Source organism: Monodon monoceros, unplaced genomic scaffold (genome assembly GCF_005190385.1).
Source record: "Monodon monoceros isolate NGI ecotype Baffin Bay Population unplaced genomic scaffold, NGI_Narwhal_1 Super_Scaffold_7, whole genome shotgun sequence".
Classification (NCBI taxonomy): Eukaryota; Metazoa; Chordata; class Mammalia; order Artiodactyla; family Monodontidae; genus Monodon; species Monodon monoceros.
In genome coordinates, this window is record NW_021703784.1 from 60,156,677 (window position 1) to 60,182,985 (window position 26,309).

Below are 26,309 nucleotides of genomic sequence, written 5' to 3' on the forward strand. Positions count from 1 at the left end.
ATGAGTTGCTTTGCTGTCAGGATAAATCAGAATACTTTTGATGTAAAAAAACAGAGGGAAGGGGGGAGGGGCAAATTAGGGGTATGGGATTCAGAAATACAAACTACTGTGTATAAAATAGGTAAACAACAAGGATATATCGTATAGCACAGGGAATTGCAGCTGTTATAATAACTTTTAATGGAGTATAATCTGTAAAAATGCTGAATTACTATGCTGTACACCTGAAACTGATGTAATATTGTAAATCAACTATTCTTCATTTTTTTAAAAAAAGAACAGAAATCCTGACACAAACGATTAAACAATGAGAAATGTATCATCTGGCTAAGGAATTAGAGGTAAGATAGGGATCCGGGATGGTAGATTCAGGAGCTAATCATGGGGTCAGGAACACTGGATCTTTCCAGGCTGCCGTCTTCAGGTTGGCAGCAAGATGAATGCACTTCCAGGCATTGTGCCCAGACGTGAAAATAACCAGAGGAAAATGTCCTTCCTGAAGCTATGGAGCAAGGAATAAATTTCTCAAGTCCCCAACCTTCCCCTTGTATGTCATGGTCAAAAGTAGGCCAAGTTTAAATCAGTCACTGGCAAAAGGAATGGGATTATGTGGGCCAAACAGGTCCAGCCCTGGAGATGGATCCCCTTCTCATGAGGTGCCTAGGTAGGTGCATGGCAAGAGGTGGGACCCTGGATGAATGCAAGGTTCACTTAGGAAGAAGGAAATAGGGGGAATGGGTGCTGGGTAGGTCGTTAACAGTGTACTTCACCAGCCATCTTCTGATAAACGTAGACAGTAAGGAAAAGTGTATATTAAAATATGAAGGAGAAGGAGAAAGAAAATTTGCAGAAAAATGAGAACTCTTTGGCAAAGTAGAAGTAATGAGACCCTTAGGAGAACTACTCTGTCATCAGAGAGACTGAGGCAGTGAAGCGGTGTTTGGATATGGTTAGATTCTCCCATCAGCTTTAGAATAAAGATTTTCAAAACCTCAGAAGAAAAAATAAAGGCTTCTGTTGCTGGAAGCCTTGATGGAGAGACTTGAAATATTTGAAAAGCTCTTCAGAATGCTATTCTGACTGTGCAATCAGAAGTGACGGTAAGGGCGGTGCTCACAGAAACACACAATTTTTTTTTAACATCTTTATTGGAGTATGATCGCTTTACATTGTTGTGTTAGTTTCTGCTGTATAACAAAGTGAATCAGCTATACATATACATACATCCCCATATCTCCTACCTCTTGCGTCTCCCTCCCACCCTCCCTATCCCACCCCTCCAGGCGGTCACAAAGCACCGAGCTGATCTCCCTGTGCTATGCAGCTGCTTCCCACTACCTAGCTATTTTACATTTGGTAGTGTATATAAGTCCATGCCACTCTCTCACTTCGTCCCAGCTTCCCCTTCCCCCCCACCCCGTGTCCTCAAGTCCATTCTTTACGTCTGCGTCTTTACTCCTGTCCTGCCCCTAGGTTCATCAGAACCATTTTTTTTTAGGTTCCATAAATATGAGGAGCACACAACTACTGATATGTTACATGGACATGTACAAAAGATGAAAAAAACAGTAAGGAAAATGCACTCTTGCCTTTTTCTTACTAATTGGTCTCTCTCAGCACCACTTCTGCCCCTCTGCAGCACTTCCACTGTCTAGAAATTTGCCTGTTTATCCACTTCCCTAAATTTAGGGCCCCACTCCTGAACCTAGAAATCTGCTCATCTCTCTGTACTAGGAAGCTGAGCTTCTTCAAAGAACCAGCGTACTCGAGACAAGGCCACAGGTTTTTCACAGCTAGGTCACTATGAGCTTCATGCAGGAAACTGCTTTGGTTAGAAATACTGGACAGGATGTGCTTCTTCATATTCTCCTGGGCTAAGGACTCCCAAAGCTACTGATATTCATAGCATCCCAAAGGGATGTGTGTCCTACCGTCTGGGTTAGCTGGCCACGTCACATCCACCAGGCCCCAAAGGCCTTCCCCTGATTCGGAGGACATTGTTTCCCAGCCTGGACAGAGCCCCTTCCTCAGACTGACCATCCCCTTGTCTGTCTAACCTTCCAGCTGTGACTCCCCAGCGCTCCCCCATTGTCTGCAACTCTGGACTCCGTCATCTGCCCTCCTGGAAAGAAAGCATTTTCTAGCCAGTTCCAAAAGGCTCAAGCCAACATAGGCAGGGCAGCAAGTCAAGCCTGGACCAGAGTTTACCAGACCAGTAGCCCCGGCTGAGAACCTCTCCAGGTGAGGGCTGATCCTGGCCGGCAGGAGACTGGCCTGCTCTCCACCTGCCTCCTGTCACACCTCTGCACACGCCGTCAGCAGTCTGCGCTACAGGGGAGTCCACTGAGACGAAGAGCTCTTCTTCTAAAGCCCCAGGGCTCTGCCAGTTCCCAACCTGGCGGCGGGAGGGGGGTCCTTGAGAGCATCCTTCACAAAACCAGCCCTCGTCTGGTCTTGGCCCTCCCTCCCACTGTTCCTGAGCCCAAACCAGGATGGAACACGGTATCAGGTCTGACTTTCAGGACATTTGTCACCTTAAGGACCAGAGTCAACACCGGGGGTAAGTTTGAGGCTCCCAAGGATGCTCAGCACGGGCTTGTGCTGCCAACACTGTGGCTCTGCACCACATACTTCACCTGTGATCCTGGCCTCAGCTCATCTCCACACAAACCCCAGCCCTGGCCACCAGCCTCTGTAGCTCCCCACTCAAACTCACCTCCCTCCTTTATGATTCTGGACTTTACTGGACTTCTGTCAGCAGTTTTCTCCAGTCAGTGCTCTCGCCTAATAGTCACATGGGTGACAGGACCTGAGTGATCTCCTAAGAGCAAATAACCCGGTCCTGGGGCCTCTGCCATCAGCTCTGCTACCCTTTGCTGCCCTCCCCTGGCCATCCGTGTCACTGCAGGTGACCCTTCAGTGCTTTGATGGCTTCATTGGTGTGCTGTTTTAATCTATTTATTTATTTTTGGCCGAGTTGGGTCTTTTGTTGCTGCGCGCGGGCTTTCTCTAGTTGCAGCCAGTGGGGGCTACTCTTCATTGCGGTGCGCGGGCTTCTCATTGCGGTGGCTTCTCTTGTTGCGGAGCAAGGGCTCTAGGTGCACGCGGGCTTCAGCAGTTGTGGCACGTGAGCTCAGTAGTTGTGGCTCGCAGGCTCTAGAGCGCAGGCTCAGTAGTTGTGGCGCACGGGCTTAGTTTCTCCACGGCTTGTGGGATCTTCCCAGAGCAGGGCTCGAACCCGTGTCCCCTGCATTGGCAGGTGGATTCTTAACCACTGCGCCACCAGGGAAGCCCTGGTGTGCTCATTCTGAAGCGTTTATTTAGGGCCCCTCTGTAGTATCCAATGTGTAGACAAAGGATTTGGCAATAAAAGTATGTGGAGCTTGCCTTGCACAAGCACACAGTCTACTGAGGAAAAGTGAACAGAGGTGGGGGGGGGAATGAATGAATATGAATGAATGGGAGTAGAATGAATGAATTCCAGGGCACCCCCTGTGAAGCCTAGATTTACTCATCATTCCACAAACTCCCCTGCCGTGCACCTTCGCCTGACAAAGTCCTTGGAGTTGAGCACCGCTTCCCCTTTAGGGGTGGAAATGGGGACCTTTGACACCCGCCCTGCTCCAAGTAGTGGAATGTGTTGGTCACATCTGTCTTCTTCCTCCCTAGCATTTGATGGTTTGTTTTCATTCATAAACCAAATATTTCTGAGCAGGTGGTGAGCATTCTGCCAGGCAGATGGAAATACAGAGGGAGATACAGAGGGAAAATGCTAATCCCATCCCCCATGGAATTTACAGTCCAGCTGAGGATGTCTGCATAAGTAGATCATGAGACAGATTGTTTGATAACAGCTTCGATAAGTGTTACCTGGTGCTGTGTTCTGTCTTGTTCACACCCAGTAAGAGCCCTGCAAGAATAGGGTATGGGGTCCATGGTTTGGGGTAGAAGAGATGAACCACAGAAGAGCACAGCCTGTACACGCAGTAGGCGTCTCAGAAAGTGCTGAATGCATGAAAGCGGCTACAGAGAACCAAGCCCATTGTTTCCCATGAGCTCTGCTGAAATCAGCAGCTCCTGTGTTCACCCCTTACCTGCAGCATGCCCACCCCAGCCTCTTCTATCCACCTACCTCCTCTCCAGATGCAGGTCCGGATGTATGAACCTGCTGGCCAGGACCTTTGCTAGGTTCCTGGTCAAGTAGGGGACAATTCAAGAGCCACAGTTCAATATTGCAGGGGCTGTGTCTGCTGTGTTCACCAAGGCGTCCCCGGTCCTCCGCACAGCACCCGGCACATAGGTTGTACCTGGTAGTTCTGTGGTGGTTGTTGAATGAACACATGAGTTCTGCATAATTATCCAGACAGGAGCTTAGCTTCTGCAAGGAACTTAATCGTGATTGGGCTCATTTGATCAATAGATACAGCTCTCCTGGTTCACTGTAGCCAGAAGTGGATTTATAACCTAATTTGGTGTATCGGCCGCAAAAAGGGTGTAGACCCTGAGTTGTAGTGACCCCAGGGGCCAACCTCCAGGGCAAGGAGAGCTCCGCCATCATCCCCGAGCTGAGATTTAAGGGCACCCCTTTGTTCAGCCTGCTCTCAGCCCACAGGGGTAGATCTGTGTGAGCCGGCTGGTCTGAGGAATCTTCCCAGTAAAGAAGGGGCAGGAGGAAGGATCACCCGCAGCAGGCGAGAGAGAGCAGTGTGCAGTGAGGGCCAGGGGTACAGAGCAACCGTGAGAACAAGCTCCCGAGGTTTGGGAGAGGAGCCTTTGCCAGGGCGGTGCTTCACTGAGAGGACCTAGTGAGCCCTGGGCTGGGAGTGACCAACTTTTACTCAAAGACCCAGCAGGGGGCTTCCCTGGTGGCACAGCGGTTGAGAGTCCGCCTGCCCATGCAGGGGATGCGGGTTCGTGCCCTGGTCCGGGAAGATCCCACATGCTGCGGAGCGTCTGGGCCCGTGAGCCATGGCCGCTGAGCCTGTGCTCCAGCAGGGGCTACAGCACATTTTGCTTAAAAACTACAGCTGGTTTGTAATTTCAGCCTCAGACAGTAATTACAGCTGCTGGGGCTCCTTGGAGAGAGAATTACGGAAAGGATTCTGCACGTTCATTTTATCTACACACTTAACCATCAATTAAATCATTACCATCTAATCCTATTCCAGAGTCTAGAAATGGTCTGTGAATGTATAATTTTGAAGGCACTGAAGTTTGTTTGCAGATGGTTTTAAGTGAAAACATGCCCCATTTCCAGAGCCCACGTGTATGCTTTCCCATGGAGGCAGAGCCAGGGGAAGGTCCGGGGCTCCTGGTGGCCGTCTCCCCGGGCCCTGCCGCAGGGGGGCAGGAGGGGCGCAGGCTTTCACCTTTCATCTCCCTGTGATTTTGCAGAGCAGGATTAACACTGGGACCTAGAGGAACCTGGGGGCAGAAGGGAGGGGGTTTGGTTTGGTTGCCAAGAGGCCTCCAGGAGGGTCCCCGCCGCTGGACTTTTGCAGGGGCCCTGGGCCACCACCCACTAGCTCAAAGGCAGGGACGAGGTCTTTTCCCTCTGGGAACCAGAAGCTTGTGATGTTTAGAAGCAGGGGCTCTGGAGTCAGAGCCCTGGGCTCACGTTTCTGCTCTCCCACTTCCCATCTGTGTGTCCTTGAGCCGGTCTTTGAACCTCTCCAAGCCTCAGATTATTCAACACTGTGATGGTACAGTAATAGGCCCTGCCTCGTAGAGCTGTTGGGAGACTTAAACGTGAGAAAATAATGTAACGTGTTCAGCACAGTGTCTGGCACTTAATGGGCGCTCGGGAAGTTGGAATCATCGCTGTTAGTCAGCATACAAGTGGGTACCAGGGAAGGAGAGAAGCAGAGGGAGAACCAGAGTGCCCAGAAATGTGCCGCCGCGAGGCCCAGCGGCTTCTGAGAGCCTGTGGCGCCAGCCTTGGGCTTCACAGCTGCTGCCCCTCCGACCCTGACCTCCCTCGGTGGTGACCCACTCAGAAGCCCCTTGCTCTGCGACCCTATCCTTTCTGAGCCTGCCCTCCCTCAGCTGCTGCCCCCGTGCTTCTCCAGGAACCTGACCTCACTGCTCTGGCAGCTCCCCGAACAAGCCTTCTTCCCTCCCAAACCTCTGACGGCCCTTTTCTGTCTCTCTCAGATGTTTTCGTGGGCTCACAGTTGGATATGCCCCAAGTTTCTGTCTTAAGCTGCTTTCTGTTCTACCTCAGTTGGCGGCCAGGGGGCTGCTGACCCACAGGATTCAGTTGCTTCCCGGCCTCGTGATACCAGAGAGACAACTTCTCTAATAGGCAGGGCTCTTGGGCCAGATCAGCTCTTCTGACTCTATGCCTAAATCTGGGATCCCAGAGACACTGTCTACACCGGAGGGTGCTGGGGGAAGTCCCCTGTTTGGGAGCCGACTCTTCCAGACTGCTGCAGCAGCCCCCTGGCCAGTGTCTGGGCTTAGGCCATCCTGTCCTCCTGTCCATAGCATGGGGCTCTTTCCGCTGAGCTTGCTAAAAAACCCAACTCTTGCGGCCAGCATGGAACTGGCCCCCGGGGCTGGCTCCTGCCCCTGCGCGAGCAGCAACTATGTGGCAGCCCCAGGCTGGGAACCAGCCCCCAGCACAGCACCATCCAGGTGCCAGACTGGCCTGGAGGGCACCCATCTCATCTTACAGCTATGCCCGGCCCTGAGGCAGGGCTGCAGAGGAAATGAGAGGATGAGAGGCTCCCAGCCAGTGATGTGACAGAGCCAGATGTTCATGGATGATCATTGTTATTGTTGGAAGGATTGTAAAGTGGAGTTTTGTTTCTCAACTGCCTTCTAGAGTTGTACGAATTAAGTGAATTAGTAAATGTAAAGCAATTAAAAGAGTGCCTAGTACCTAGTGTAAGCTTAAGAGATATTAACTATTATTACTGTCATTATTATTAAAGTAGGAACCAGGCCCACAGGGCTGTTGGATTGCTGGCCAGACACACTAGGCAGACCCTGATTCTCCTGCTCTGGGACCTCCCAGAAGGGCCTTCTGTGGGGCTTGTCCTCCCATCCAGTGTCTCCAGGCCCAGTGACATCATGGCAGCTTCCTGACTCCTAAACTCAGCATTTGGTACCACAGCGTGGTCCCTTAAGAACCTGGACTCTGGCATTCCCAGAGCAAGGGAAGGAAAAGCCCTCCCTGGCATTCCCGCTCGACACCTACCAGCCACATGGCCCTTGTGTCAACTCCCTCAAGGAGAAGTGGCGGGTGGATACCCCGAGCTCCCTGTGGGAGGCACAAGGCTTCTCCTCCCTTCTTCCTGGATCATGTGGGCAGGTGGTCGCTGCCTGCCTTTCTGTCTGTGAGCCACCTTGGTCCTGGTCAGCCCCCTGGGCCTCTTGCAACGACTCCAGAGTAACAGAATGACGCCCATCCAGGGAGGAGTAAAGCCTCAGTCCTTGAGAGGAGCTAGGGAAGGACGCACAGGGCACACCCATACCAGCACCACCTGCGGTGTCCACCCTGGGTCCCAGCAGAACCTGGCCGTGACCGCGACATCACCTGTACTCCTGGGGCCCAAGGGCTCACACATCCTGCTGTCCTTTTGCTTTGGCCTGCGGGGATTGGTGACTTGGAAGTATGTGTGTCTGCAGGGCTGGCGAGAGCACTGGCTGACAGATGCTAAGGCTTTCCGCTGCGGTACCACGGTATATTTGGGGGTCTGACCAGTCTCGACTTAGTATCAGAGCCCCTCTGAGCAGGAGACATGCAGCCGGCTCCCCTGTGCCCTGGTGAGTGCATCTGGGGATTGCCTGCCAGCTTCATGTCTCCCGGGCACCCCGGCCCAATTCTGTCTTTCCCTCTCACTCTCCCTGGCTTCCTTTCACAGGGTAGAACCCAGGCCCCTAAGAGTGCACACAGAGCCCTCCACAGCCGGGCTTTCTCTCTCTCTCTCTCTCTCTCTCTCGCGTCAGAGTCCACCGCGCCCCTCGACATAATATGCCCCAGCCACACCACACCAGCTAATTCTAGGATGCAGAGACGCTGCGCTGTGGTGTCACTCTGCTTTTGCATGTGCTGTTCCATCTGCCTGGGACACCTCCCCAGAACGGCGGTGCAGGCTTCCTTAGGATACAACCCAAGCATAGCCTCCTCTCTGTGTAAATACCTACGTGATAGCTCGCGTAAGGCTGCTTTGTAACTTTGTGTGTGTTTTCCTGATTAGACGATGAGTTCCCTAGGAGCAGGGATGGAATCTCATGTGTCTCGGAGTCCCTGCACAGCCTTGGGTAGACCCCGCCTCGTGAGGAGGTGCTCGGAACTGGCTGAAGGAGAGAAAGACAGAAGAAGGGAAGGAGGGAGGCAAGAAGGCAGGGCCGAGCTTCCCACGTGCTCAGCATGAGTTGCACAAGCCCCTTTCCTGACTCCCAGACCGGGGGTCCTTCACTGGCACTCAGTGCACGATTCTGGAAGTTGACGTGTTTCAACTTCTACCCACTGAAAGGTGAACGGAAACACTCACAGACAGCATCCCGTGCTTGGACTGACAGTATGGGGTCTCCTGCCCTAGAAGGGCTTTTAGGAAAAGCCTGAGCAGTCCACGAAGAGAGAAATACAGCTGGGCTTCAGGCTCCTGCAGACTTTGGGCTATTTCGCATTCCGAGACAACTTTGTAACTTTGCTTGTCAACCTGAGAAGGCACGAGATGGCGAGGCAGCAGGGAGGGAGGACAGTGGGCAGAGGAGGCCATGGCCTCCGAAAGGACTTCAGAACCACCTGCTTCTGTCTCAGATCTCTTCTGCAAACAGCCTTTGCCGTGCAAGGAAGCCGTGCTCAGGTGTGGAGGTCTAGCCCGAGGCTTGCGGGAAACATCATTGCCTTTGAAGGCTCCTGTGAGACGAGCGGTGTGTACACAGACCCCTCACGGGGTCTTATCTTCTCCACTCAGAGCTCTAGTCCCGGCCGCACTGGCCACACAGTGGAGACCAGGGGAGCGGCACACACCTCCTGCTCCAAAGAAGAAAGCATCCCAATGCATGTGCTTGTGTCTGCTTCAGCGAAACGACTGTGCTTTACCTACTGCAGTTTCTCGCTGTGATTATCCCACTTCAATCTATGCTGAAAATACCAACTGTACCCACCGTCTCCGACGTTATGTAGCGCATGGATTTCGTTTTCCAGACTTCACTGAAATCGTCTGATAAAGTGGCAAAATCCCCTGTGCTTCAGAGCACAAAGAATTCTCTCAAAATAACTCACCTTTTGTATAAATAACTCACCTCCGAGATAATTCTGCAGTAGGCACACTGAGTCAGAGGCTGCATCTCTAAAGCTTTTCCAGAGATCTGCATTACTCTTCTCACCCGCCACTGCCACCGTATGCCCAGCTCTGGTGTCACAGTGGTATGTGTTGGCACCCAAGTGGGACACTTCCCTGGCCTGGTTATTAGTGTGGGACTGGGGGTTGGAAGGGAAAACGGGAGCAGCACAGATGAAGGAGGTGGCCAAGAGGCCATCTACCCTCGACCTCTCCTCCTGGTGGTAGCAGGAGGAGAGGTCGAGGGTAGACAGGCGGTATTACAAGAAGGTGTAGGAACAAAGGCATCAAGGAGCAAAAGAGACGATGCCACCACCCCACCCTGAGGTATGGGGAGTTCAAGGGATCGGAGGAGAGGGTGGCAGAGTCGTGACATCAGAGAGAAGCAGGATTGACTTAAGGGGAGGAGAGGGATGGAGTCTTTGATAAAGGTCAAGGATGGACAGCAGATGGAAAGCCCCAGAGGAGGACTAGGGATGGTTCAAAGGGATTCATTCGTGGCAGGGGAAGTACAGGACAGGATGTGGGGGGGCAGTAGGGAGAGGAGAGGCTACTGGACAGTGTGGGTGGAAGGTGAGGGAGTGAGGCCTGGCAGGTTTGGTCTCAGGGGCCAAGTATGCCTTACCTGGAGGAAGTAGGGCGACCAGGCTGCCCCGGGGGTGGGAAGATAAAGGCACAAGCTCTCCCAACCCAGCTGCTCTCCCAGAGTTGTTTGAGAGGGGCCGTGAGCCATCTCTCACCCGTACGTCCATGCGTTCATCACCCCATGTTCATGAACCTTGGGTCTCGTGCCCCTGGCCTTCCCACCACCTTCAACTCTTACGTGCCTGCCTGAGCACCCTCCTCTCCTGCTACCCTGGTCTGTGCCCATGTAACCTGCCAATCCTGCGTCCCACCTTCTCCCCAGTGCTGGTCACTGGGCTCCTGACAAGCAGGCACACCTTACCTGTAATCTGATGCCTCAGATTAATAATAAGACAACATTAGCTTTCCTACATGTGACATCTCCTCCATCCAGGGCACTGTGCTAAGTGCTGTACGTGCATCATCTAATTTAACCCTCACCCTGTGAGGTAAACAGTATTATCTCCCCAGATGAGAAAAGTTGAGGCTGAACTAACTTATCAAACATCGAGAGGCAGTTAAGTGGTAGAGCTAGCATAATGAAGTAGATGGCATTGTCTGCCCATTGTCGTATTCCCTCTCCACATTCTCTGAGGGCCTTATACTCCAATGACTTGGACTTGGCCCTGTGACTTGCTTTATCCAGTAGACTGTGGGTGGGGTGACAGTGCCAAGTGAGGGCTTTAATAAGCATCACATATTTTTATTTGACCCCTTGAGCTTTTGGCCTCTGTCATGGGAATTCCCTGGGTCCTGGAACAATAAGACACAGAAGCAGACCTCTACCTGTCTGGAGCCAGGTCCAGCTGAGCCCAGCAGAGCTGTAGCCAACCCACAGATTTATTGCTGAAAGCAACTGAGATTTGGGGGTTGTTTGTTATTGCAGCAAAAGCTGACTAATCCAGATTTAAACTAAGATGTTTCTGATTCCATACAGAGCTTTTAACATCACAGTGTTCTATACCATTGCTTCTTGGGCATAGAAACCAAGGCAATTTGGGCTAGATCCAGATGGGGACCTCTCTCCGCCCCCTTAGGAAAGGCTGTCTCTTCACCACTTCATCATCAAGTTGCCCTCTTCCTAGAAAAAGAAATTGCAGGAACCTACACACCCCAGCAGATCTTCAGCTCGGAAGAAGACGCAGCTTTATCAGTCAGACACAACCAGGTTGTCCCATGCTTGGTCAGCTCTGCTGGTTCTAAAAGATTTTTCCCCTCTGTGCTGTTATTCAGCTCAATGAAGACTACAAAACTAAAACAGTGCCTAAGAACTTTCCGGAAATTTCTTTTGTTTTCATCCTGCTGGCACTGATTCAGTGTTCCTTAACTTCACATGCCCAGATGATTTGTCATGTAAGTTTTTTGCTAACTTACTTTCAGTTGTTTTGCTTCTGCTGTTTCTTCCCCCCACCTAAATTATCTGCTTCGATATGAGCATAATTTTCAAAACCAGTAGGACGTGCAGGGGACAGTATACAGTAGAGCCGATTAACTGAAAGTCCCGTTAAAAAAATCCTAAAAGCTAATGGAATACTCTTTTTCATTTTAGAAGTCATGTTATATTCTGTGGAGTTTTTCCCACAAATGTGTTTTTCAGTGTTGTATTCTGATAAGGCTAAATGTTGTAGCTGCAAAGATTTGATTCCTTCATATTGGAACATGATTTTCCCTGGTTATCTTAAAGGGAAAAGCTCTGAAGTGGACACTTAGGGTTTTTCATACGCAGTGTTTCTTCTTTCCTCTTCTGGTAAAACAACCCCATTTTCCTTGAGGATCCACTGGCTTCCCTCTGTGTCCATGTGGTTTAGGTAGACCTGGCCATACCCTTGGCTCCAGTGCTCTGTGTGCCCTGAGGCTGTGTCCAACCGGCACAATCAGGAGTTGGTTCAGGGCAGGCACATCCCGGCATCACTACCCAGTCAGGGGAGACTGGCCCCAGCAGGTGTTGAGAAGGAGGTCGCCCGGTGCCTGTCACCTCTCCCTCAGGTGCTCTGTGGAAGCGATTTCAGCAGCCCTGCAGTCGTTTCCTTCTCATTCTAAGCCATTCATCTTAGGAAGGAGAACCCAGGTTTGACCAAGTCTTTCTCCTTCAAAAGCTTACATGGAAGCTTTTAGGTAAATAGTCATACCTATTTATGTTTTCTAAATTAATTTTCTATTTTGTACCTTTTCTCCTGATGCTTCTTTGCCCTAGAATACTGTTCCTCTACACTCTCACCGTATAAATCCTACCTAATCCTCAGGGTTCAATCTAAGTGCCACCTCTTCTGTGAACTGCACCCCACTTAGCACGAAGTGTTCCCTTAATACTTTGATGGTGACTCCCATTGACCACTTACCGCCTCTAGCTTTATAGTTTATTAAATACATCTGTCTTCTCTCTTGACTGTGAACCCCTTGAGGTCTGAATCAGTTAAATTCACTGTATTTAACTGATTTGGGCTCATTGTTGACCTTTGCTGCAGTGGTGATTGAGGCTTTCCTCTGTGGTCCACAGATAAGTCTCCAGTATGTGGTGATCAGAAGACAGGAGGGGACTGGTCAGTGTGAGCATGCCTGGGGGAGGATTAAGACAGATGAAGCCTGCACACAGCTACTTACAGTGGGTGGAAGCATCCCGAGGAGAAATGCAAGGTACCCACACCTGCAGCAGGCTGGGTGCACCTCCCTCCAATGTCAGGCAAATGAGAGCTTGAGGACATTGGGATCTTGTTCTTTAGCCAAAAAATGCCCACCATCCATAAAGGTAATATCCCGAAGTCAAGTTCACAGGTGAACAGATCTAGCATCCATTTACTGTGCGCTAATGTTTAGGGGCAGTTGGCAGTTGGGGGTAGATATATGGCTCTTCGTTCATGATCTCTTTGGCATTTGTGGCTCTTTGTTCTTTTTCAGAGCTCCATTTGTCCCTTTTCAGGAAACTCTGAACTTAAAGACTCTAGTCCTGTTTGGGGGCCAGCTCCTAATAGAGCTCTCAGGAGCCGAAACCCACTATCTCCTTCCCGTCTTCACTGCCAGGGTGATGGGGACTACGAAGGCACGAGGGGTGCTTCAGCTGCTCCCACATGCTCACTTGCTCTGGTCTCCCTGCTCTCTTGTGTGCTCTCCAATCCATTCTCCACACTGCTTCTGGGGTCCAAGTCCTAAAACACAAATGTGACTGTGTTCCTCCTGTACTTGAAATCCTTCAGTAACTGCCCTTTGTCCAGAACAAGATCAAGTTCTTTATTTTGGCATTCAGAATCCTCTGTGACTCCTCCCTCATCTCCCCCTTGCATTATGTTGAGGCCATGCCCAATCATTGGTGGTCCACACCATGCTTTTTATTCACCCCATGGCCCCTACTCCTGCTTTCACTTCTTTTTGTGTGTGTGCTGTCCTTTCCACCCCTCTTTGCCTGGCTAGATCCAGCTCATCTTTTAAGCATTCCTGAAGTCATCTTCTTCAGGAAGCATTCTGAAGATCGTCCCACTGTGAGTTAAATGTCTCTTGTCTGAGTTCTTTTCTCCTAGTACCCTGTGCCCACCCCTAACTTAACATTTGGTGTCACTTGATATTATCTGTGTATGAGTCACCTGCAGCACATCCAACTGCTCCTTGAGGACAGAGACTGTTATTCATCATTGTATAACCAGTACCTGGCAAAATGCCTGGCACAAAGTCAGTGTCGAATAATTTCTTGTTGGATAGAATTCCAATTTCTTCTGTCTTACAACTTGGAACATGATTGCTGATTTGTTAGGAAGACTCTGCGTGTCATATTTTCAAACATACAGGCATATGGTTCTGTTAATATATAAAAGTAACCCAGGGCTAGCTCTGAAAGCCAAAGAAGCTCCCTTTTCTTGAGGACTAAATGAGCTCTACCTTCCTTCCAGCACTCAGTTCTCCAACTGCAAGATGACGCCCATGAGAGTTAAATCAATGCAGTCAAATTCCCAGTCATTATCACAGGTGATATTTGTGGCAACACAAAAGTGCAGAGAGTTCCATAAATGTCTCTGCAAAAGAATCACCTTAGTTTAAAAGCACATTGGGAGATCCATGACTGTTTCCTACAGGAAGCTCAGAATTCCTTCATGGTTGTAATCACCATGCTGGTTGCTTATCTCAGCAATCTTTCAAGATTCCTCTTTGCGTTCCTGCATAATTTGTCGTATTGTGCCATTCTGTCCAAGTAATGATCAGTCCAGTAAATATTGATTGAGTACCACACTACTCTGGGTATACATCTGTGAGAAAGAAATAGACAAAAACTTTTGCCCTCGTAAAGCTTATATTCTAGTGAAAGAAACAGAAAATAAACATTGTAAATGAACATAGTATATAATATTGAAGGTGATAAGTACTACAAAAAATACAAGAAAGTAAGGAGAATCAGAAATGTGGTAATGGTTTTTTTTTGTTGCTTGGTTGTGTTTTTTAAAGGGAGGTTAATTTTAATAGAGGTAATGGTAGGTCTCAAGAAGAATTCTTACATTTGAGCAAACACCTGAAGGAGATGAGTGAGCAAGCCATGTGGAAATGCAGGCTGAGGGAACAGCCAGCACTGAGGCCTTAAGGAAGTTCGTACAAGGAACAGTGAGGAGAGCAGTGTGGGAGTTGCAGAGGGAGAGTAATAGGAGTGAGATCAGGACGGTACACAGGGTGGGCAGGGCCCAATTACAAAGAACCTAGTAGATCTTCATAAGGACTTTGGTTCACACTCTGAGATGAACAGGAAAGTCATTGCAACATTTTGAAGAGAGATACTACATGCCCTGGGCTTACAATTGTTCCCTCTGGTTCTGTGCTGGGAATAGACTATATCAGGGCAAGGGTGAAAGTGGGGAGACCTTTAGGAGTCTGCCACTGTTACCTAGATGGAAACAGTAGAGGTGAGAAGTGGTTACATTCTGGATATATTTTGGAAGGAGACCTATTAGGATTTCCTGATGTAGGGTGTGACAGACAAGCGAAGGGATGATTCCAATGTTTGGGGCCTGAGCAACTGGAAAGATGGAGTTGCCATGGAGTGAGCTGAGGAAGACTGCAAGTGGAGCCCCTGTGCAGGGCAGTCAGGAATTGGACCTACTACATTTGAAGCATCTATTGGATGCATCTACAGGGAGACATCAGTGGCAGTTAGATACAGAAATCTAGATTTCCAGAGGTAGGTCAAACTGTAGTTGTAAAGTTGTGGTTGAGATGTAAATGGAGAAGAGAAGAGGCCCAAGGACTAAAAATTGGGACATTCCAACACTTAAAAGTAGGGGAAAAAAAAAAAAAAAAGTAGGGGAAAGAAGAGAACCAACAGAGAATAGGAAAGAGAAAGTCATTGTAGTAGTAAGAAACTTGTACTATCCAAAGACAAGAGAAAAGCAGTTGTTTCCAGGAGAAAGGGATGATCAGATCTGTCAGATGTTGCCAATAGGTCAAGTAAAATGAGGACTGAGAACTGACATTGGGTTTATCAATGTGCTGAATATGGTGACATGGGATACTGGGTTAAATAGTGTTCCTCCCCAAATTCCTATCTACCTAGAACCTCAGAATGTGACCTTATTTGGAAATAGTTTTTGTAGATATATGTAGTTAAGTTAAAATGGAGTTGTACTGGGCCCCAAATGATGGGACTGAAATCCAATGACTAGTGTCCTTATAAGAAGACGATGTGATCCTTATAAGAAGACGATGTGAAGACACAGAGGGACACACAGGGAGAATGCAGCATGATAATAAAGACAGGAATTGGAGTGATGCAGCTATAAGCCAAGGAGCCAAGGGTTGCCGGTAACCACCAGAAGCTAGGAAGAAGCAAGGGGAAATTCTTACCTACAGCCTTCAGAGGGAGCATGGCCCCACTCAAATGTTGATTTCAGGCTTCTGGCTTCCAGAACTGTGAGAGAATAAATCTCTGTTGACTTAAGCCACCCAGTTTGTTGTATTTTGTTATGGCAGCCCTAGGAAAGTAATATACTTGGTGTCTTAGCTCAGACTGCCATAACAAAATACCACAGACTGGGGGCCTAAAACGACAGAAATTAATTTTCTCACAGTTCTGGAGGCTGGAAGTTAGAGGTCAGGGTGCCAGCATGATTGGGTTCTGGTGAAAGCTCTCTTCCTGGATGGCAGGTGGCAACTTTCTCACTGTGTCCTCACATGGTAGGTAGAGAGAAAGAAAGAGAAGAAGAGAGAGCGCTCTGGTGTCTCATCTTATAAGGACACTAATCACATCATGAAGGCCCCACCCTCATGATGTCATCTAACCCTGATTGCCTGCTCTGACCCCATCTGCAAAGATGAATTTTGGAGGGTACACAATTCAGACTGTAGCACTTGGTAAAGCAGTCATTTAACATCTCTGTACCTCAATTTCCTCATCTATAAAGTGGGGATAATAGTAGAAGCCACCTCAAAGAATCGTGGTGAGGAGTAAATAGATTAATATGTGTAATATGCTTAAAACAGTACATACTAGATCCTACATAGTGTTAACTGTTATAATGATAATAAATCTAATCATTTTGTTTTGAAATTAAAATGCTCATTTTTACTTGTTCTTTGCTTTATTCTCAATTAGCTCATTAATTTGACAGATTAAATTTCCCTAGAGTTCTAAAGCCAGTTTCACACTTAATCAAATTCTCTTAAATATTTCAAATTAATGGGGAAAAAACCTTATAAATCTAGCAAAAAATTCTTGTAATATTTAAACACTGTATAAGCAATTGATTTGACTATTTTCCCTTAAACATTTCAAACTAAGGTCACAAATTTAAAATGTGATTATATGAAACACTTCAGATATCTAACACAGTAGGTGTTAAACAGAATTGTTCTCAGGGACTGTTAACTCCTATAATGGTAATAAATAAAATCTTATACATTTAGATTAAATTGCCTTGAGCATTTCAACATCTTAAAAATCAAATTCATAAATTTAGTATATTGGATTTTCCTAAGCATTTGAATATTGACTATAAATTTAACAAGTTAAGTTCTCCTAAATATATGCACTAAAAATCGTAAGTCTGATAAATTTCTACTATATCATTTCATTAAGCATTTACTTTAAAAACATGAACAAAACATAAACGAAGCAAAATTGTGTTATTACACTTAAATAAATATGACTTAACACAAAAGCATCATTACTTCCTCATTTGTTATTCTTGTATGTTATACCTTTCTGGCATTACAAAGTTACTTTTCCAAATAACAGGAATAGAATTATCTGTTCAAGTCCTCTATAGTGACTGAGATTAGCAGAGATCTGAGTCCCAAATTACAAAGGTAGGATACCTGTGCACAGACCTGGGACCCGGCATGGGCTGCCTCCCAGGGAGATTTCACCAAAGCTATGCATTAACAAAGGAAGTCTCTTCTTATGGTTGGCTTCTGCTAGCTGCATTGTCAGTGGGAGACATCCTCAGGCTTTTAAAATGGGATTTTTTTCCCTCAATCCAGTGCATCATTTATATCCTAGGAACCTTTCAACTTTCACCCTTACCCAATTTTTTTATCATAACTTTTTTCTTCCTTCCCTGATTTGAGTAGATGGAGCTATGTGCGCCTGTGCGCGTGCGTGCGCGCGCACACACACACACACACACACACACACACACATGCATATGCACATACTGCTTAACAGTTACAGTCAAGCTTCCTGATAAGACCTCATTTACTCTTTCTTCTTGCTCATCATCCTCGGTTCTCTAGTCATCTGTTGACAACTGAGCTCTTCAAGAGCAGGGTGTGCGTTGGTTATCTTCTTGTTTCTAGTGGTCAGCACATTTGCCTGGTGCTCAATAAATGCTTGTTGAACCAATTAATTAATAAATGTACTGAATGTAAACTTGGAGTAACCAACCCAAAAATCCTCTACTTGACTTCATCAGGTAGAATAAGTTTTTCCTTGCGGCAGTTCCCTAACTTGCCCCTTCGTCTGAAAAACCTTGACAACACTCATCTTATGAACGGTGCCTCACTTATAGCCCTGCTTCTTGCTTGTTTCGGATGAACCCCTCTCAGTAACAGCCTGCATGTCACACATGTCACCATTCACCACCTTCCCCTCAAGGTTGACCTGACAATGGATCTTAGCATGCTTTCCTATGAAGTCTGGACTGTTCAGAGTTCTTTTCTGAACTGAGAATCCTTAGAAAGGCGCTGTAGTGGAATTGGCATTCAAGGTGCCCTAATTTGCCATCCTGGGCAGAGTACCTAAGAGCACACATTTGGATCCATAAATGCGTGATGGCAGATCCTGGCTCTGCCATTTACAACCTTTGTTGTTTGGCCTTTCTCAGACTCAGTTACCTCTGTAAAAAAAGTAATTGTGACATCTGTCCCAGAGGGTCGAGACAAGTATTGAATGAGAGGTTTGCAAAGCTCTTAGGGTAAAGCAGGTGCTTGAGTGCTCAATAGACAGTAGTTATTACCCAAATGGACGCTTCCATTTTCTGTCTTTGGCCCCAATCTCCTGGCTGGAAATGCAGTTACATTCACACTGCTTTCTTTCTTTAACATACTGATTCTTCAAGATGCGAGGGGGAGTGAAGACTAGAGAATGCCCTCCTTGGGGAAATTGGGAAGGGAAGAATCAAATTCTAAGCGGGCCAGGCATTATGTTTCTCCATTTTTTTTTTTTTTTTTTTTTTTGCGGTACGCGGTCCTCTCCCTGCTGTGGCCTCTCCCGCTGCGGAGCACAGGCTCCGGACGCGCAGGCTCAGCGGCCATGGCTCACGGGCCCAGCCGCTCCGCGGCATGTGGGATCTTCCCGGACCAGGGCACGAACCCGTGTCCCCTGCATCGGCAGGCGGACTCTCAACCACTGCGCCACCAGGGAAGCTCTCTTCATATATTTGAAGAGCTGTGTTAAGTAATAAATAGTCAATGAAATCCCAAGATTTTTATGTTTATTTTAAAAATAAAATTTTAAAATACAAGTTTAACAGTATTAAGTATAATAAGATTGGATCATGTAATGAGTCACTTCAGTTTTTGACAAGCTTCTTATTTCAAAGCCCTTAGATACTTCCTGTAATCAAAACCCATTTTCCAATTCACAGGCAGATATTATCTAATGATCTACTTAATCTTTTCATGTTCTTAATTTGGGGTCAGTCTCAATGGCCTGTCTCACATCAGCTGTCATTTTTGTGATAGAAATGTCACTTCACATTACAGTTTTCATTGGGACAGTTCTCATCTTTAGTTTCAATTCAATTTAATTCAAATCAAATCCATATGTCTCAGAACAATTGAATTTGCTTAAAATCCCCTCTGTTCAGATAAGATTGTAACCAGTACATCTTGTTGATGCCACTGAAGTTCCTGATACCTTCTAAACCCCTGGCGCTTCCCGATAACAAGGACGCTGCTGCTTCTGCCCCCTGAAATGGGCCCGGTACCAGCACTGGAACCGGCGAGGCAGCCTTACAGCCACCAGTACTTGAACCACCACTGCTGTCTCCGACCTTGATGCCACAGTCTCCACCACCCCATCCCACCACCATTCCTACTGGGTCATTGCTCTTCTGAACTACAGAAAAATCTTTCCTTATACCTCATTTAACAGAAATCTTGGCTGAGAAACAGCTTATTAGGTTACAAGAATTTAGAAAGATATTGTAATTTGCTTATTTTGGGGGGGTTGGTTGAGTTTTTCAAGTCTTCCTCCCACAAGAGAGGCAAAAAGGACTGAGCCCCAGCACAGTACACCCATGGCATACTCAAAATTGTCCTTCTCCTGGAAAAACTCAACTACTTTTTCTTATGCCTGACTTGTATACCTGACTTTCCCTGGGAGAAATTTGTTTACAAAAGCTTTTTTTGTAAGATTCCTGGTAGAAGTGACCTTACCACTCTGCCAGAGGTGTTGAAACTTCTTTAATCCCTTCATCCTGTGGGCTGGCAGACCAAAAGTGTTCTGGGGCCTTAGTGGCACTGTCCAGAGTAGGAAAACAAGGATGCTGGGACCAGGCAGGATCAGGGCCCAGAAAAGTCACCCAGGTCAAGAAGGGGTAGACCAGTAGGCTGCTCCACAGCATTCCCAGGGGCTGAACTTGATTCCAGCTAAGAGCACATAAGGAGACTTCACCAAGTGAGCAAGGCAGTTATAGAGATCAGTTTGGAGCTGTACTGTGATTTGACCACTGGCAGCATGGCCTCTGCTGATGGTATTCCTGGGTATGGGGACTGTTAAAAGATGGGCTGAGGTCATAGCCCAGCCCTCTAAGCAGGCCTTAGGTAAGGCCATAACAAACCAGGTACAGAGGTAGTCCCTAAGGCTGGGCATTTTGGGAGAGCTCTACCCAAAGCAGTCTGGAGGGACTATGCAAATGAAGAGGCGAAACTAAGGTCATAACAGGGAAGAATGGGGTATAGAGCTGAGGGGGCAAGTGAGATACACATGCAGGCCACTGGCCAGGGGAATCCAGAGAAATGGAATAAGAAGGTAGGAAGCTGAAGTGGGATACGCAGCACCTGCGGCATGCTGCTAGCTTGGATTAGGGTTTCTTAAAGTTACCTCATCTGGCTAGATTTAGAGTATCTAGAAAACCAAGGCAGAAGCTCAGATATATAGACTGAACTTACACAGTGCGTTTAGGAATGATATAATTGCTAAACCTTAAACTTTTTATTTCATTTTATTTTTTAAAGTTTTTTAAATTTAAGTATAGTTGATTTACAATGTTGTGCTAGTTTCTGGTATACAACAAAATGATTCAGTTATACATATATATATATTCTTTTTCATATTCTTTTCCATTATGGTTTATTGCAGGATATTGAACATACTATAGTTCCCTGTGCTGTATAGTAGGACTTTATTGTTATCTTTTTTTTTTTTTTTTTTTGCGTACGCGGGCCTCTCACTGTTGTGGCCTCTCCCGTTGCGGAGCGCAGGCTCCGGACGCACAGGCTCAGCGGCCATGGCTCACAGGCCCAGCCGCTCCGCGGCACGTGGGATCTTCCCGGACCGGGGCACGAACCCATATCCACTGCATCGGCAGGCGGACTCGCAACCACTGCGCCACCAGGGAAGCCCCTATTGTTACCTATTTTATATGTAGTAGTTTGTATCTGCTAATCTCAAACTCCTAGTTTATCCCTCCCCCACCCCCTTTCCTTTGTTTTCTATGTCTGTGAGTCCATTTCTATTTCGTAGAAAAGTTCGTTTGTGTCATATTTTAGATTCCACATATAAGTGATACTATGTGGTATTTGTCTTTCTCTTTCTGACTTAATTCACTTCATATGATAATCTCTAGGCCCATCCATGGTGCTGAAAATGGCATTATTTCATTCTTTTTTAAGGCTGAGTAGTATTCCAGTGTGTGTGTGTGTGTGTGTGTGTGTGTGTGTGTGTGTGTGTATCACACCTTCTTTATCTATTCGTCTGTCGATGGACATTTAGGTTGCTTCTATGTCTTGGCTATTGTAAATACTGTGAAGCTTAAACTTTGTAGTTAGAAATCTTGGGTTCAAATTCTGACTCTGACACTTAGCATGGCTTTGGGCAAACTAATCTCTCTACATCTCTGTATCCTTCAGTAAAGAACTTCAGAGGGTTCTTCTAAGGATTTGTAAAGTTCGTATCACTATAGATAATCAAAAACTGAAGGCGTGTGGCGTATGGCCTCACTGGCTAATAGCAGCACAGCTAATTCCAGACCACATGGCATTCATTGGTGGGGCTGAGCCTGTTGATGGTTTGCCTTGCTGATAAGAAAGGATTCAGGGACTGGCAAGCTGGCCTGCAGTATGAGTCTCACAGCTGGCAGAAGGGGCTCTGGGAACCAGAACCTGATGTGGGTGGTGGGTTGGGAAGCAGAGCCAGCTGGAGGGTGCTCCAGAGCATCTGGGAAAGTTGAATTTGAATCACAATATAAGGGAAATATCCATTCACATTTTCCTCCTAGATCCAGAAAAGAATATTCTTCTCCCAGGGGTATGGGTGTACACCCATGCACACACTTCAGAGCCCAGGGTCACCGTCAGACTTGGCTTTACCTTCACCAGTTATGCTCTGGCTTGTATTACTTTCTCTAATAGCCTCACACATGAACATTTGACCTTTGAAATGCAGTCCACACATTCCAGTTTGGGAACGTTTGCAGCTCTCCCATGGTTTACGTTTGCTTTTTGTTATTGCTATGTCCATAGAAGTGACTCCAGTTTTCTTTCTCTCTGTGACTGCAGCATTAATATTCTTAGTCTGTATTGGAAGATGCCCTGAGTTTAAATTAACTTGAATGCCGGGCTGAGTGTGAATCACAAGATATCCTGCTACTCTAAGTCTGGGGCTCCAGTGAAAAAGCCCACCCCCTACAGCTTGAGAGCACGGAAGGGGTGTCACACCACGCAGAACCACTCTCCCCTCCCCAGGCTTACTTCCTCCTGCTCCACTTCTCACACCAAATTCTGACAGTCCCTCCAACTTCCTTGGCCCACAGTGGCCTTCCCTCCTTCTCTCCTGACGGCCTCCCCTTCAGCCTAAATGGCCCAGCTCAAGACATCTTCAGAATCCTCCCTGTAGACCTCAATCCCCTTGAAGTTTGTCCTTCCCCACTCTTTGCTCCTACGCATTTTACACACATCTCTGTTGTTTAGCTTCTCACGTTGTAATCTCTCCCTCTGTGAGCTCTTTGATAGCAGGATTTGTGTCTTCCTCATGGTATCTGTATCCCCAGCAAGTATCACAGTGCCTGGCACTTGTCTGATACCCATTAAAAATATATGGATGACAGACATAGAAAATAAACTTATGGTTACCAAAGGAGAAGGGTAGGGGGATAAACTGGGATTAACAGATATACACTATTGTATATAAAATAAACATTAAGGACCTACTGTTAGCACAGGGAACTATATTCAACTATATTCAATTGTAATAACCTATAATGGAAAAAAATCTGAAAAAGAACATATATGTGTGTATGTATGTGTATATATATATATATATATATATATATATATATATATATATATAACTGAGTCACTTTGCTATATACTTAAACATTGTAAATCAACTATACTTCAGTGCTAAAAAAAAAAAGGAAATATTTTTGTGTATGGTGAGACGGTGTGTTCTAACTTCATTGATTTACATGCAGCTGTCCAACTTTCCCACCACCACTTGCTGAAGAGACTTTCTTTTTCCCACTGTATATTCTTGCTTCCTTTGTCAGTGATTAATTGACCGTAGGTGTGTGTGTTTATTTCTGGGCTCTCTATTCTGTTCCATTGATCCATTATGTCTGTGCCAATACTGTGATGTTTTGATTACTGTAGCTTTGTAGTATTGTCTGAACTCAAAATGGCCTGAAGACTTAAACATAAGACATGACACCATAAAACTCCTAGAAGAGATCATACACAAAACACTCTCTGACATAAATCGTACCAGTGTTTTCTTAGGTCAGTCTCCCAAGGCAGTAGAAATAAAAACAAAAGTAAACAAATGGGATCTAATCAAACTTACAAGCTTTTGCATAGCAAAGGAAACCGTCAACAAAACAAAAAGACAACCTATGGGCTGGGAGAAAATATTTGCAAATGATGCAACCAACAAGGGCTTAATTTCCCAAATATACAAACAGCTTATACAACTCAACAACAACAACAAAAAAAACAACCCAATCAAAAAATGGGCCGAAGACCTAAATAGATATTTCTCCAAAGAAGAAATACAGATGGCCAATAGGTATATGAAAAGATGCTCAACATTGCTAATTATTAGAGAAATGCAAATCAAAACTACAATGAGGTACCACCTCACACCCATCAGAATGGCCGTCATTAAAAAGTCTACAAATGGGACTTCCCTGGTGGCGCAGTCATTAAGAATCCACCAGCAGGGTGGATTCGGGTTCACCCGTGTCCCCAGTGCAGGGGACACGGGTTCGAGCCCTGATCTGGGAAGATCCTACATGCCACAGAGCAGCTAAGCCCGTGTGCCACAACTACTGAGCCTGCGCTCTAGAGCCTGTGAGCCACAACTATTGAGCCCACATGCCACAACTACTGAAGCCCACATGCCTAGAGCCCGTGCTCCGCAATAAGAGAAGCCACCGCCATGAGATGGCCACGCACCGCAATGAAGAATAGCCCCTGCTCTCGGCAACTAGAGAAAGCCCACACGCAGCAACGAAGACCCAACACAGCCAAAAATTAACAATATAAATAAATAAATTTATATATTTTTTTAAGTTGAAAAAAAAAGTCTACAAATGACAGATGCTGGAGAGGGTGTGAAGAGAAGGGAACCCTCCTGCACTGTTGGTGGGAGTGTAAGTTGGTACAGCCACTGTGGAAAACAGTATGGAGGTTCCTCAGAGAACTAAAAATAGAATTACTGTACGATCCAGCAATCCCACTTCTGGGCACATATCCAGACAAAACTGTAATTTAAAAAGATACATGCCACCTATGTTCATAGTAGTGCTATTCACTACTATGTAGCCACTACATGGAAGTAGTGTAGCCACTACATGGAAGCAACCTAAATGTCCAGCAACAGATGAATGGATAAAGAAGATGTAGTACGTATATACAACGGAATACTACTCAGCCATAAAAAAGAACAAAATAATGCCATTTGCAGCAACATGGATGCAACTAGAGATTATCATACTAAGTGAAGTAAGTCAGAAAGAGAAAGACAAATACCATATGACATCACTTATATGTGGAATCTAAAATATGACACAAATGAACCCATCTATGAAACAGAAACAGAATCACAGACACAGAGAATAGACTGGTGGTTGCCAAGGGGGAGGCGGATGGGAGAAGGATGGAGTGGGAGGTTGGGGTTAGCAGATGTTAGCTTTTACGTATAGAATGGATAAACAACGAAGTACTACTGTACAGCACAGAGAACTATATTCAATATCCTATGATAAACCATAATGGAAAAGAACACTTAAAAACAAATGTGTGTATATATATATGTATATATATACACACACATACATACATATTTATGTATAACTGAATCACTTTGCTGTATAGCAAAATTAACAACATTGTAAGTCAACTGTACTTCAATTAAAAAAAGAAAATAACGGAAAAAATATATATATATGGATGAAAACCAAAGCATTCTTTTTGTTTCTTCTTCCTACAGAAACGATGACTGTGGGTAAGAGGACCACTTATGCCAAGAACACAGTAGGACAACCATCTTACAAAGATCTTCAGTAACTTTTCCCATCCAACAACATCTAGACGACGCCAGTGACCAAATATTCAGCTGTAACCACAGCAGTAACTGGCCCTCTTTCCAGATTGGGTTTGCTGAACGTGAACAGTCCAGCCGTCTTCAGGTGGCCTAAGGTGGTATGCTGTAGGGGAAGCACATCTCTTCTGGCCAAGAATTGAGATTGGACTATGGAAGAAACCACCTGATACAGTGAGAGTACTCAGAGTGCCTAAAGGACTCTTAATGATTAACATAAGGCCCTTGGTGATGGGGTCTTAGCAGCTGCCCTGGCAGTGTCACCCTGACGTGATGTTATTTGCTTGAAGGCCCTGGAAGGACAGAATATTTTAAAATCTATCCAGGTGCTAAATAGGAAGCAGTTCTAATTCACACTGGACGACCACTGAGCTAATAGTTGTCCGCAGAAAATAATTTCACCCAAGAAGCACTGCAGCTTTGCAAGGAATAGCCCCAGGAGAGTAATAGGATAAACAAGCTGTTACCCTGGAGAAAATCGAGTACAAAGAGGTCTAGTTCACAGCAAATTCGCTGCCTACTCCCATGTACATGGCAGTGAGTACCAGTTGATCATGGCCCTCTCTTCTGCTAAACCCAGATGTGAGGAGTCAGAATCCCCAACACTGTTTTCAAGATGGCCAGTAGCCACTTCCTTTCAACTGGTGTTGGCAATGAGAATGAAAGTCCATTGTCATCCCTGTTAGAGAGGCATACATCTCAGTGGCATAGGCATTCTGGAATACCTTTCCCAGGTACATTTGTCCACTGAGGGAACAGCCTCAGAAACAGAAGTACCATTGAGTGAGCTGAGTTCTTGGAGAGATGATACGGCTGGCCCCTGATTCAAGGCACAACTTTTGGGCCTTCTTGGCCTGAGTGCCTTTTGGGGTATTTCCACATGCAACAGCCCAGAGGCATAGCCTTGGGCAGCCACCGACAGGTTTCCTTTCACTTCTGGACACATGCATCACTTTCACAGCACTTGGGGAATGGAAATACCTGCAGGAGTGAAGGTCAGAGGCTCTCCCCGGGTATCACATTCATTACTCGGCTTCCCTTGTGACCACATCAGCCAACCCACTGCCCGCTGTGTTCTTCATCCTCATTGCTTCTGCCTCCGTACAAATGAAACTAAAGGCCTCAGCATGCCCTGGGGGTGGTATTGTTACCTCTCTCTC

The 26,309-nt window shown here is 46.6% G+C and overlaps 1 protein-coding gene across 1 annotated transcript in view; it reads left to right on the top strand.

Moving 5' to 3' along the window:
• Positions 1-25,392, top strand: part of SYT9 (synaptotagmin 9) — a 184,010-nt gene extending 158,618 nt beyond the window's left edge. Inside the window, exon 7 of the mRNA XM_029208564.1 lies at positions 25,039-25,392. Coding sequence (XP_029064397.1) covers positions 25,039-25,047 — 9 coding nt within the window. The 3' untranslated portion in view covers positions 25,048-25,392. The remainder of the gene's footprint in view (positions 1-25,038) is intronic.
• The last annotated feature ends 917 nt before the right edge of the window (positions 25,393-26,309 follow it).